Genomic DNA, 13,874 nt, shown 5'->3' with positions numbered 1-13,874 from the left:
AGCTGAGATAAAAGGCATGCCAGGGCCTCCACAAGCACTGTAATCGAACTCCAGATGTATATGCCACCTTGTACATCTGGCTTACGTAGGACCTGGAGAGTTGAGCATGGGTCCTTAGGCTTTCCAGGCAAACACCTTAACCACAGCCATCTCTCCAGCGCAACCATTTATTTTATTTTGGTTTTGGTTTTTCAAGGTAGCATCTCACTATAGTCCAGGCTGATATAAAATTCTCTATAGTATCAGGGTGGGTTCAAACAGTGATCCTCCTACTTCTGCCTTCTGAAGGCTGGTATTAAAACCTTGTACCACCATACCCAGCTTATCTTGGACATTTTTGTAAATGGAATCCTTCGTAATGTCAATCTTTTGGTTTATATTTAAGTATGTTTTCAAGTTTATCCTTGTCTATACATTTACACTTTTATTACTGAATATCTCTTCATATAGGTATGCCACACATTTGCTCATTGGTGGCTATTTGGGGTCTGTTATGAAAAATGTGAGCATTGATGTGCAAGTCTTGTGTGAGGGTGTGGGATTGGATTATAAAGTAATCTTGAGAAACGGCCAAGTTTCTACAGTACTTTTAAAATTTTTATGTGAGCATGCCAGGCTCTTGTGCATCTGGCTTAAGTGTATAGTAGGGAATTGAACCTGGATCCTTAGGGTTCACAAGCAAGCACCTAAACTGCTAAGCCATCACACCAGCTCCCAAAAAGGCATTTTAAATAGAGGGCTTAGAGAAAGGAGCTTGGGAAGAAAGAAACTACTATGAGTATGGGCATGGGCCTAGTCAGGATTTAGATGGTTTTCGAAGTTCTCTTCAAAGGGTTGTTAAGGAATTTAAGTGAAATTACAAGGTGATACTTGAGATAAGGTAAAAAAGGTCACTGGATGCAGGAAGTCAGATATTACTGTAAACAAAAACAATAGTCCTATGAGATGCCCAGAAGGTATCTGGGAGAAGGGTAAGGACTTACCCAAAGGACATGCATTCAGCTTAAGCACAGTGTATTGCTTGCTACTCATTTTACTTGAAAATATTTGTATGTAAAAGAAATATTATCATGGTTGGAGAGATGGTTTAGTGGTTAAGGTGCTTGTGTGCAAAGCCTAAAGTCCCAGGTTCAAATCCCCAGTACCTATGTAAAGCCAAAGGTCGTGCATGCATTTGGAATTTGTTTACAGTGGCCAGCAGCCCTGGCATGCTCATTCTAGCTGCATTTTTATCTCAAGAAAATAAATAAGATACATTTTTTTAAATATAAAAACAAATACTGGGCTGGAGAGATGGCTTAGTGGTTAAGGTGCTTGCCTACAAAGCCTAAGGGACCTAGGTTTGATTCCCCAGTACCCACATAAGCCAGGTGCACAAGGTGGCACATGCATCTGGAGTTTGTTTGCAGTGGCTGGAGGTGCTGGGGTGCCTGTTCTCTTTATCTGCTCCTCCCTCTCAATATTTTTTTTTGTTTTGTTTTTTTGATAGGGTCTCAATCTAGTCCAGGCTAACCTGGAATTCACTGTGTAGTCTCAGAGTGGCCTTGAACTCACGGCACTCCTCCTACCTCTACCTCCTGCGTGCTGACATTAAAGGTGTGTGTCACCATGCCCCACTTCTCTCATAAATTTTAAAAGAAATAATTGTCTCTATATTGGCAACCTTTATAGCAGATGTTAATTGTGCAGCAATACTTGATTTTCAGTCTGGCTCAATCAGACTCCAAAGTGATGGGAGCTCATTCTCATGTCCCTGTAATTTTCTCTGACTATCCTATCCTGCCTCTGCCTCCCAAGGACTGGGATGATAGTTGTGCACTAACATGCACAGCCCCTCATTTGTTTTCTTGATGATAGCCATTCTGACAGAAGTGAGATGAAATCTGAGTAGTCTTTTTCCTTTTTTGTTAGGTTTTTAGGTTTTTTTTAGTATTTATTTTTATTTTTTAAAATTTTTTATTTATTTATTTGAGAGCAACAGACACAGAGAGAAAGACAGATAGAGGGAGAGAGAGAATGGGCGCGCCAGGGCCTCCAGCCTCTGCAAACGAACTCCAGATGCGTGCGCCCACCTGTGCATCTGGCTAACGTGAGACCTGGGGAACCGAGCCTCGAACCGGGGTCCTTAGGCTTCACAGGCAAGCGCTTAACCGCTAAGCCATCTCTCCAGCCCATTTTATTTTTATTTATTTATTAGAGACAGAGAGAAAAAGGGAGGGAGAGAATGGGTGTGTCAGAGCCTCTAGCCACTGGAAATGAACTCCAGATGCATGCACCACCTTGTGCATCTGGTTTACGTGGGTCCTGGAGAATCGAACTTGGTTCCTTTGGCTTTGCAGGGAAGTGCCTTAACTGCGAAGTCATCTCTCAAGCCCAAATTTTTTTTTTTTTAATTTATATATTTGAGAGCGACAGACACAGAGAGAAAGACAGATAGAGGGAGAGAGAGAGAATGGGCGCGCCAGGGCTTCCAGCCACTGCAAACGAACTCCAGACGCGTGCGCCCCCTTGTGCATCTGGCTAACGTGGGACCTGGGGAACCGAGCCTCGAACCGGGGTCCTTAGGCTTCACAGGCAAGCGCTTAACCGCTAAGCCATCTCTCCAGCCCTCAAGCCCAAATTTTTGTTGTTTTTTTGGTTTATCAAGGTAGGGTCTCACTGTAGCCCAGGATGACCTGGAATTCACTATATAGTCTCAGGCTGGCCTCAAAGTCACATTGATCCCTCTACTTCTGCCTCTCAAGTGCCACCATGCCTAGTTCAAAGTAGTTTTAATTTGTATTTCCCTGATGACTAAGGATGTAGAACATATTTTTGGATGTTTATTTAGATGTGTATTTCTTCGAGAACTCTATTTTGTTTCATGGCAATCCTCCTACCTCTGCCTTCTGAGTGCTGGTATTAAAGGCATGCACCACCACACCCAGACTGTTTTTGTTTTTGGTTTGAAGTAGCATCTTGCTCTAGCCCAGGCTGACCTGGAATTTACTATGTAGTCTCAGGCTGGCCTTGAACTCATGGCAATCCTCCTACCTCTGCCTCCCCAGTGCTGGGATTAAAGGCATGTGCCACCACACTTGGCAGAATTATTATTTTGCTTCTTTCTTCCTTTTTTTTCTTTCTTTTTGTAGATAGAATATCATTCTATCACCTAGACTAGCCTAGAATTTATAATATATCCAAGACTAGCCTCAAACTCATGACAGTCATCCTACACAGCCTCCCAAATGCTGGGATTATAAGCATGAATCACCAAGCTCAGCTGAAACAAGAATCATGGCGGAATAGGGGTTTAGAGTAAGATACTCAAGAATCAGAAGTAAGAATTCAAGGCCCAAAGGCCTTTATGTGTTTTACCTCAATCCTTTGGTTGTTTTGAAAGTCCACAGTTACATTTCTGCTGTAAGCTTGGCTGGTTTGTTGTTGTTGTTTTTTGGTATTGGGCTTTAGACCCAGTTGCTTGCACATAATAGACAACCACTTTACCCTTGAGGAATTTGAGGAAATTTGTTGAGATGGAGGTCTTACTTCATAGCCCAGACTAGCCTGAAACATCCTAGTTTCGACAAGTCTGTGACTCATACTGGGTCCCCTCATGGAACTATGGCTGAAGGTTTAGGTGTGGTTACGGCAAATTGTATGCTGGAAATGATCTACAATAACCATTGTATTTTTCAGTCTCCATTTAATACATTCAGTGTACAGTATTCTACAAGTTTACTCTCTAGACAGGAGGTCTGTGCGTTCCTGTGCAGGTATGTGTGATGAGGGAAGATGCAGGTCACCTCTTGGTTACCAGTCATCAATGACGTGCACCACACCTTGAACACAGTACTCCTCCATTCTCTCAAGAAAGGTCCTTGGGGGCTGAAGAGATGGTTTAAGGCACTTGTGCAAGGTTGCACATGCCCACGAGGTGGCAAGCGTCTGGAGTCCAATTGCAGTGGCTGAGACCTGGCGTGCCAATTTTCTCTCTCAAATTAAATAAATAAATAGGTCCTTGGTAAATGAGATTTGTGGGTACAGCACCCCCCTTTCAATATTAGGGCTTCAGTGTGAGGCAGGCAATTTACCGGAATAGTTTAGCATCCCAGGACCTCACCTGCCTGGAGCTACCTGCCACCCTCCCCCCCAACCTCCAAACAAAGTAACACACAAGTCTGCTCTAACAACTCCTCTTTCGTGGTTAGTTTGTAATCAAACATATCCTGTAACTAGAAGCTGTGAGCCCATCCAGCCTGAACCAGTAAGGAAAACTATGTCCTCAGAGAGACTTTTAGGGAAAACCCATATTTACCATCCTATGCTTATGCATGACTGGCCTTACATATGATTAAAATTGAGCTGGCTGGGCGTGGTGGCGCATGCCTTTAATGCCAGCGCTCGCGAGGCGCAGGTAGGAGGGACCAGCCTGAGACTACATAATAAATCCCAGGTCAGCCTGGTCTACAGTGATACCTTTACCTCAGGGAGAAAAAATTATGGGTTGTATAATCCACATCTGTGCAGAAAGCGCATCTGGCAATCAAAGCAGAAAACCACTCAAGCCCCACCCACTCCTAGCAACCACTAAACTCCACCCACCCCTAGCAACCAACTCATCCCCTTCCTGGATCCATAAAAGGAAGTCCTGAGGAATAGCCTGGGGCTGTGGAAAAATTTCTCAGAAACACTTTGTGTCTGATTTTTCTTTTTCAAATTTTTTTTTAAATTCTTTTCTTCAACTTTATTTTTACTTTTATTTGAGAGAGAGAAAGACAAGCAGATAGAGAGAGAATGGCCATGGCAGGGCCTTTAGCCACTGCAAACGAACTCCAGACACCAGGTACCACCTTGTGCATCTGGCTTACGTGGGTCCTAGGGAATCAAACCTGGGTCCTTTGGCTTTACAGGGAAGTACCTTAACTACAAAGCTATCCCTCCAGCCCAGGCTGACCTGGAATTCACTATGCAGTCTCGGGTTGGCCTTGAACTCACAGCGTTACTCCCACCTCCGCCTTCCAAGTGCTGGGATTAAAGGTGTGTGCCACCAGTCTGGCTGGGAATCCACTTTCTTGCATCGTGTATCTACCCTGTACTTCCACTTTTAATGTTTAATATTTTATTTTTATTTGAGGGAGAGAGAAAGAGGCATAAAGAGAATGTATGCATCAGTCTCCAGCCACTGCAAATGAACTCCAGATGCATGTACCACCTTGTGCAACTGGCTTATGTGGGTCCTGGGGAATTGAACCTGGATCTTTTAGCTTTTCAGGCAAGCATCTTAACTACTAAGCCATCCCTCCTACCTACTTCGAAAAAACAAACCCAGGAGAAAAAAGTACACTTAAAGTACACTTTCTGTGCAAGTGTGAGGGTCGGAGACTGCCTGAATCCTTGTTAAGTATAGGGGTGTGGCCACATGTGCCTGAAACCAGAGTCCCACAGGGGAGCAGAGACAGGAAACACAGCAAGTTCTGGGATCAGTAAGTCTCTGGCTCAAACCGTGGGACAGCGATGGAGAACACCCCATGTTTGGCTATGACCATCACAGGCAAGCACATGGGGCACCTCAAGGGCACATACATGTGCGTACACCACATCACACTATACACACAAGCAAAAAGAGAAAAAGAAGTTTCTCCAACTCAGCAGCTCATGGCCCTTAAGCTCAAACCCTAAGAAGTGGAAGTGAAGAAGCTATCGCATATAGTTTGTGATGTTTAGGAACAATGCTTACTAGGGTGTCAAGAAGACATTACAGGGCTGGAGAGATGGCTCAGTGGTTAAGGTGCTTGTCTATAAAGCCTAACTACCTGGGTCTGGTTCTTCAGTCCCATGTAAACCCAGATGCACAAAGTGGCACATGCATCTGGAGCTAGTTTGCAGTGGCTAGAGGCCCTGGCACACCCATTCTGTTTGTAAATAAATAAATAAAAATATTCTTAAAAACTCAGAACAAAAGACATTACAAAGACCGAAGATGTAAAATTGGTGATGTCTACTCAACTTTTTGGTTTAATTGACAAAGTTAAACACAGTTTGAACACATTTTATTCTTTAGAAATTTCAAGCAGTTATTAAAAACCTTCTGTCAGGAGATGCCTGTGAGAACAGGTGTGCGTCGTCTGTTCTGAAAATTCCAGTGTCCTTGAGGTGTGACTGCCCGAGTTATGGCCTGGCATAGGCTCCCTGGCATTACCCACCGGCAGTTCTGGGTGGATAGAAACTGCACAAATGTCAATTCAAAGTGTGATCCCCAAATGACAAAACTTTCTTGGTGGTGCTGGAACAGCAAAGGCATGGTATAGAATCTGTAGAAAATCCAATCTATCGTAATCAACATTCCTACCTGAAGTTAATCTTAGAAGAACTAACCTTTTATTTAAAAAGCAAACCAAGTGTATATGGCATCTTTTAAGAAACATGTAAACATTGCCAAGTTTGGAGGATTATTTATAATCTAAAGAGACTGATAAAAATTACTGGACTTGTTAAGACTGTAAATATTAACCCTTATCTCCCCACCCCCACCATGAAAAAAAAGCAACTGTTACAAAAAATATAAAAAATATACTAGCTTCTTTTAACCTTTCCATCAAGAACCTCAAGACTCAAAACACATCTGGCTTATATGCAAACACACGTGAAACCTTTAAACATTTTTGCTGGGCGTGCATGTTGCATCTGCATGGCGTATGCACAGGTGTGCACCCGTGGACATGTGCGCATGGACCAGAGACCACCGAGCACTCCCCTGCCATTCTTCCGCCTCACTTCCCTGAGACAGAATCTCTCACTGAACCTGGAACTATTGTTTCTTTCAGCTAGACTGTCTGCCCCACTCAGTACTGGAGCTACAGGCACGTGTGGCCATGCCTGGACGTTCATGCAGATGCTGAAGATCAAACTCAGGTCCTCACACTTGCACAGTAAGCGTTCTTAGCTACGGAGCCATCTCCCCAGACCTTCAGCTTTTTTTTTTTTTAAGGAAGGAAAGGTTCCAGAACATTCCCTTTTATTATTTGAGATTGTAGCTACTTCCTTCACAGAGACAAACTAGTTAGTAATGACAGCTCAGTTTTCTATTGCATTCCCCTGCTCGTTCCAAACTCACTGCATAGCCCCTTCTCATTTCTCTGGCTGGCTCCTCCAGCTCCACAGCGGGGATTTGCCCAGCCCCTGGGGTTCCTGAGCTGATCATGGCTTCCCTCACTTCCCACTGGAGGAGACAAACAGGGAGTGGGGCAGGAGTATTCAACCTGCTCCCTTGGAGTGTGCTCAGCCCCGTCTAGGTATGCCGATGTCAAGGAAGATGCAGGCTTAGTGGCTGTTGCCCTGCCTGGAGGGATGGCTGGTGCTACTGAGGATCATCCACAGAGCTGGGAGGGGAGGTGGGAACTAACTTGAAGGCCAAACAGTTTCAATCAGACTGTATTCACTCCTCCACAGAAACCAGTCTACCAGGCACTTTGATCAACTAAAGCGACAAAATGTAACAAATCCCATTTGTCCTTAACAATCACCGCCTGGTTTAAGGCATTTTTGAGCCTCTGTTCGTCCCTGCTGTCACCTGCAGGGGGCAATGTGTACAAAAGCTCAGTGGAGCCCTTTGGAGAAGACCGGCAGAAAGAACTCCGGAGCCTAATTGGGATAATGCAGGGCTGTACCCTGTGATCCTGGTCTGAGAGGTGTCCCTGAAGTCTGGGCAGGCTTCTTCAATCAAAGTCTCACTAAAATCATGTACAAGAGATCCCTGTACCCCCAAAGCCCTTGTACCCCAAAGCTGAGTCCTAATCACCTGCTGCATTGTTTAAAAGCAGAGACCCAGTTCGACTTGGAGCCTGGCTCACACCCACTTCCTCTTTGGACCTTAGTCACGCCCACCCCCCCAGAGTTCACCACAACCTAGGTGGGACCCTGTGCTGATGCTCTTACCATTCTCATCTGTGACGGGCTGCCTGCCTTAAGGACAGAATCCCAGACCTTCTCTGAGCTCACACTGGGCTTCTGGGCTCTGTAGTTCAAAAGACTAGATTTTCATACTGCTGAGGGTTTTATTTCATAGATCGCACTGTCTTGGGTTTCCAGTCCTTACCATGGTTACGTCATATATTTTCCCCGGCACCTGCTTGTTTCTCCAGATCTTAAACATCTCACTCAATGCGCCCTGGCTGTTTGAAAGCCCCAGGAACTTTCCAAAAGCAACAACAAAGACAACGGAGAACCCTGGCCACATCTATCTACTACTGAGTGAGTCACCTCCACTTTGGTTGCTTGAGGAAAAAACCCAGGGCCTGTAAGACGTTGCGAATTCACGTTTGATCAGAAAAGTACTTCCAGCATCAAGGCACAAAGAAAGAAGTCTCTTGGGAAAGGTGACGATGAGCATGACCAGTGACCTCTGTGAGGCCTGAGGCAGAGTCTGAGGGGGAGGCCTGGATGGCACTGGGAGGGAGACCGAGGAGGGGGTCACCTCCTGGGGCGTGAGGTGTCCTCATGCGTACTTCTCCAGGAATCTGACGTGGAAGTCTTTCACCTTCTGCAGCACTGTCTTCAGCTTCTCCACGGGAGGGAGGATGGTCATTCTGTCAGGAAAGAGAACAAACAGCATCAGCCTGGCTGCTCTGGGATGGGAAGAAGTGACTAGAAAAGTACCTCAGGCGCTGCCAGGAGTGGGGTGGGGGGAGCCACGTGGGAAGAGGCCTGTCCGGTTCGCTTCTCTGGACAGTGTCCAACACTTGTTAAACTACTTTCTGCCATATCCATCTATCCATGGCAGTCTCACTATACTGCCCAGAGAAGCATCAAGAATTCACTGTGTAGTCTCAGGATGGCCTTGAACTCACAGCGATCCTCTTACCTCAGCCTCCCGAGTGCCGGGATTAAAGGTGTGAGCCACCACTCAGGATCTCATGCTGTAGCTCAGGATGTTCTGATTAAAAATGCAAGCCCCAGCCGGGTATGGTGGCGCACGCCTTTAATCCCAGCACTTGGGATGCAGAGGTAGGAGGATTGCCATGAGTTCAAGGCCACCCTGAGATGACAGAGTTAATTCCAGGTCAGCCTGGACCAGAGTGAGACCCTACCTCGAAAAAACAAAAAACAAAAAACAAAAAAATGCAAGCCCCCCACCAAACTTCTAACATGTGGGTTATACTTACATTTTTATTCAAGCCATTTCTGTAAATTAATGCAATAAACTGGTATAGTATTTTTGTTTTATATTAAGAACTTTATATATTTTCTTCACTAGTTACTGCAGAACACTAGCAACACATATTATTATTTACTTATTTTTATTTGTCAGAGAGAAAGAGGGAAATGAGAGAGAGAGAGACAATGGGCGTGCCAGGGCCTCTAGCCACCACAAAGAACTCCACACGCATGTGCTCTTGTGCATCTAGCTAATGTGGGTCCAGGGGAATCAAACCTGGGCCCTTTGGCTTTGCAGGCAAATGCCTTAACTAAGCCATCCCTCCAGTCCACATCATATTATTATTATTTCACTTATTTTGTTTGAGAGAAAGAGGCAGAGAGAGGGAAAGTGAGTATGGATGTGCCAGACCTTCAGCTACTGCAAATGAACTCCAGGTACATATGCCACTTTGTGCATCTGGCCCTATATGGGTACTGGAGAATTGAGCCTGGGCCATTAGGCTTTGCAAGCAAGTGCCTTTAACCACTGAGCAATCTCTTTGGCCATATAGTTTTAAAAAATTGTTTTATTTTTACTTTTTTTTTTTTCCAAAGTAGGGTCTCACTTTAGCCCAGACTGACCTAGAACTCACTCTGTAGTCTCAGGCTGGCCTCCAACTTGATCCTACTACCTCTGCCTCCCGAGTAGAGGGATTAAAGGTATGCATTACCATGCCTGGACTCTATTATTATTAGTTTTTAGAGGTATGGTTCAATTCTAGCCCAGAATGACCTGGAATTCACTATGTAATCTCAGGGTGGCCTCAAACTTATGGTGATTCTCCTGCCTCTTCCTCCAACGTGCTGGGATTAAAGGTGTGCACCACTACATTCAGATATTACTATCATTATTATTTGTTGTTGTTGTTTTTTGAGGTAGGGTCTCGCTCTAGCCCAGGCTAACCTGGAATTCACTACGGAGTCTCAGGGTGGCCTCAAACTCACAGCAATCCTCCTACCTCTGCCTCCCAAATGCTGGGATTAAAGGTGTGTGCCACCACACCTGACCTCTTATTATTTTTTAAATATTCTTATTTATTTGTAAGCAGAGAGAAACTGACAGAAGAATGTATACGCCAGGCCACCAGCCACTGCAAATGAACTCCAGATGCATGTGCCACTTTATACATGTGGCTTTATGTGGGTCTTGGGTAATTCAACCCAGGTCATTAGGCTCTGCAGGTAAGCACCTTAACCACTGAGGCATTTCTCTAGCTTATGATTATTATTTAAAGATTTATTTGTATTTATTTATTTATTAGAGATGGGGGGGAGAGAGAGAGAGAGAGAATGGGTATGCTAGGGCCTCTAGCCACTGCAAACAAAACTCTAGACACATGCACCACCCTTGTGCATTTGGTTCACGTGGGTCCTGAGGAATCAAACCAAGGTCCTTTGGCTTCGCAGGCATGTGCCTTAACCGCTAAGCAATCTCTCCACCTCTATTATTATTATTTTTTAAGAATGTCTTATGTAGGCCAGGCTGACCTGGAACTCACTGTGTTTATTCTATTGCCCAGACTGGTCTTGAGCTCACAGTGGTCACTGCCTCAGCCTCCTAGAGGTCTTAGAGTACAGTTAGGCACTACCATTTCTGACTTTTGTTGTTGTTGTTGTTTTTTGTTTTTTTGAGGTAGGGTTTCACTGTAGCCCAGGCTGACCTGGAATTCACATGTGGCCTTGAACTCATGGCAATCCTTGTACCTCTGATTCCAGAGCGCTGGGATTAAAGGCATGTACCACTACACCCAGCCTTTCTTTTCTTCTTATTATTTTAGAGACCAAGACACAGAGAGAGAGGGACACAGACAGAATTGGCGTGCCAGGGCCTCAGCCACTGAAATTGAACTCCAGATGCTTACGCCACCTAGTGGGCACATGCGACCTTGCACTTGCATCACCTTTGTGTGTCTGGCTAATGCGGGATCTGAAGAATTGAACATAGGTCCTTAGGCTTCACAGGCAAGCACCTTAACCACTAAGCCACCTCTCCAGTTCCCATTTCTGACTTTCTACAATGCGGCTCTCTCAGTTTTGTTTTGTGGTGCTAAGGATTGAATTTTGGACTTTGTGCATACTAGGCAAGTAGTCTAACAAATTGCATCCCTAATCCTAAGCATGACTTGTGTTTTTGTACAGACAATGAACAAGATTTCATGCTTATTGGACTTTTGTTTTGATCTCAGCATTCAGTCTCTGACAATAAGCCAACCTCTAGCCATAGCTTTTATTACAAAGGCATTCCCAAGTCATCAGGACTAACATCTCTCTCTACTCCTGATAACAGGTGCAGCCCTTTTGATAACACTTTGGTTGACTACTAGACATGGAAACCTGGACATTACACTCAGCAGGTACTCTACCACTGAACACCACAATCCCTTTTTTTTTTTTAATGCAAGAGAGAGAGAATTGGCACGCCAGGGCCTGCAATCAAACTCCAGATGCGTGCACCACCTTGTGTGCATGTGCAAACTTGTGTGCTTGCATCACCTTGTGTGTCAGGCTTACATGGAATCTGTAGAGTTGAACATGAGTCCCTATGCTGCGCAGGCAAATGCCTTAACCTTTAAGCTATTTCTCCAATCCCGTGTCCTACTCTTAAAAAATTAAAAAAAAAAATTTTATTAGCCGGGTGTGGTAGTGCACACCTTCAATCCCAGCACTTGGGAGGCAGAGGGAGGAGAATCGCTTTTCAGCACTACATAGCCTTAGTGATGATTTAAGTAAATTTGGCCATTTAAGGTGCAGGCCTATGATATTACCATGTCAACAGTGATCCAAGCATCATCACCATGTTTTATTAGAATTTTCCATTGTGCCTAGAAGTATTAAGACCCCATGCTTACTGACACTCATGCCCCGCCACAACCTCTCCTCAGCTGAAGGAAGCACTAAGCTATTCTCCATCCCTGATGCTCAATATTTCATGTAAACAGAATCACAGAATCCGTGATCTTATGTGAATATCTCCCAGCAAGGTTCATTCATGTGATAGCAACACTGAATTTTTAAAAATATTTTATTTATTTATGTATTTAATTAATTTATTTATTTATGAGAGAGAAAGAGAGGATGGGCATACCAGAGCCTCTAGCCATTGCATACGAACTCCAGATACATGTGTGCCCCTTGTGCATCTTGATTATGTGGGTCCTGGGGAATCAAACCTAGGCCCTTAGTCTTCACAGGCAATACCGTAACCACTAAGCCATTTCCCCAGTCCAGCCCCCCCCCTCCCTTTTTTCAAGCAGGGTCTTACTCTAGCCTAGTGTGGTGGTTTGATTCAGGTGCCCCCCATAAACTTAGGTGTTCTGAATGCTAGGTTCCCAGGTGATGCAGATTTGGGAATTAACGCCTCCTGGAAGCAGAGTATTGTTGAGGGCAGCCTTATGGGTGTGATAGCCAGATTGCCCTTGCCAGGGTTTGGCACACTCTCCTGTTCCTATTGTCCACCTTATGTTAGCCATGGGGTGATGTCCACCCTCTGCTCATGCCATCATTTTCCCCTGCCATCATGGAGCTTCCCCTCAAGTCTGTAAGCCAAAATAAACCTTTCTTTCCCACAAGTTGCTCTTGGTCGGGTATTTTCTGGCAGCAATGCGAACCTGACTGCAACACGTAGGCTGACCTGGAACTCACTCTGTAGCCCAGGCTGGCCTTGAACTCATGGCAATCCTCCTACCTCAGCCTTGCAAATGCTGGGATTAATGGCGTGTGCTGCCATGCCCGGCTGACATTTCCTTTTCAGCACTTGCCACAAGAGGCTTCAGAAAGCAGCACAGGTGGAGAAGAGACCATTCTGAATGGAGTGAGCCTCAGGGGGGAACCCTTGCCTGGAAGCTCACCTCTGAGAATCTGCATTCCTAACCATGCTGGCAGCTGAGCCAGGGCACACTTTGGGGTACACGGTGGTGCCATGACCCATGGTATATCCAAGGAGGTGTGGAGCATCTATTCCGTGCCAGGCCTTCTCCCCGTGCTGTGCGGTGCCATCACGGAGAGTTAAAGGGCAAAGGAGGAGGCAGAGCAGGGAGGCAGACAGCCCAGGAAGACTTCTCAGAGGCGATGGCTAGGGTGCCCCGGTTCTCCTCCCTCTCTGGCAAAGGGGCGGAGAACACAGGCTCCATAGCCCCAGTCTCTGAAGCCAGCTTGTGCTACATGTTAAGGGACCCAAGCCTCCCCTCCCCCACAGAGGTTATCATACCTGAAGTGGTAAGTGCCTTCCCTCTGCCCGAAGCCACTGCCAGGCACAACACAGATGCCCGTCTCCTCCAGGAGCTTCATGCAGTAGAACATGTCTGGAGCCATTTTATGGGACTGTGAGAAGACAGAGTTTAAGATTATTCCTGGCTCACACTCTATTGACATGCCATTCAAAAAAAAAAAAAAAATCGGGCTGGAGAAATGACTCAGTGGTTAAGGTGCTTGTCTGTAAAGCCTAAGGTCCCAGGTTCATGTCTCCGGAACCCACATAAGCCAGATGCACAGAATGGTGCACATGTCTGGGGTTTGTTTGCCAGTGGCTAAGGCCCTGGCATGCCAATTTTCTCTCTTTCTCTCTCATAAATTAAAAAAAATAATAATAATAAAAATAAAGGATTGGAAAGCCGGGCGCGGTGACACAAGCCTTTAATCCCAGCACTTGGGAGGCAGAGGTAGGATGATCGCCATGAGTTCAAGGCCACTCTGAGACT

The 13,874-nt window shown here is 45.4% G+C and overlaps 1 protein-coding gene across 1 annotated transcript in view; it reads right to left on the bottom strand.

Annotated features, from left to right (window-relative positions):
- Positions 1-5,963: 5,963 nt before the first annotated feature.
- Positions 5,964-13,874, bottom strand: part of Gpt2 (glutamic--pyruvic transaminase 2) — a 49,695-nt gene continuing 41,784 nt past the window's right edge. The window contains exons 10-11 of the mRNA XM_004664831.3: positions 13,385-13,497; positions 5,964-8,567 (exon numbers count right to left, since the gene is read on the bottom strand). Of these exons, the coding sequence (XP_004664888.2) occupies positions 8,477-8,567; positions 13,385-13,497 (204 nt within the window). The 3' untranslated portion in view covers positions 5,964-8,476. The remainder of the gene's footprint in view (positions 8,568-13,384; positions 13,498-13,874) is intronic.

The sequence above is a fragment of the Jaculus jaculus genome, chromosome 1, assembly GCF_020740685.1.
Source record: "Jaculus jaculus isolate mJacJac1 chromosome 1, mJacJac1.mat.Y.cur, whole genome shotgun sequence".
NCBI lineage: Eukaryota > Metazoa > Chordata > Mammalia > Rodentia > Dipodidae > Jaculus > Jaculus jaculus.
The sequence above is the reverse complement of the archived record's forward strand: the minus strand, read 5'-3'. Positions and strand labels throughout refer to the sequence as shown.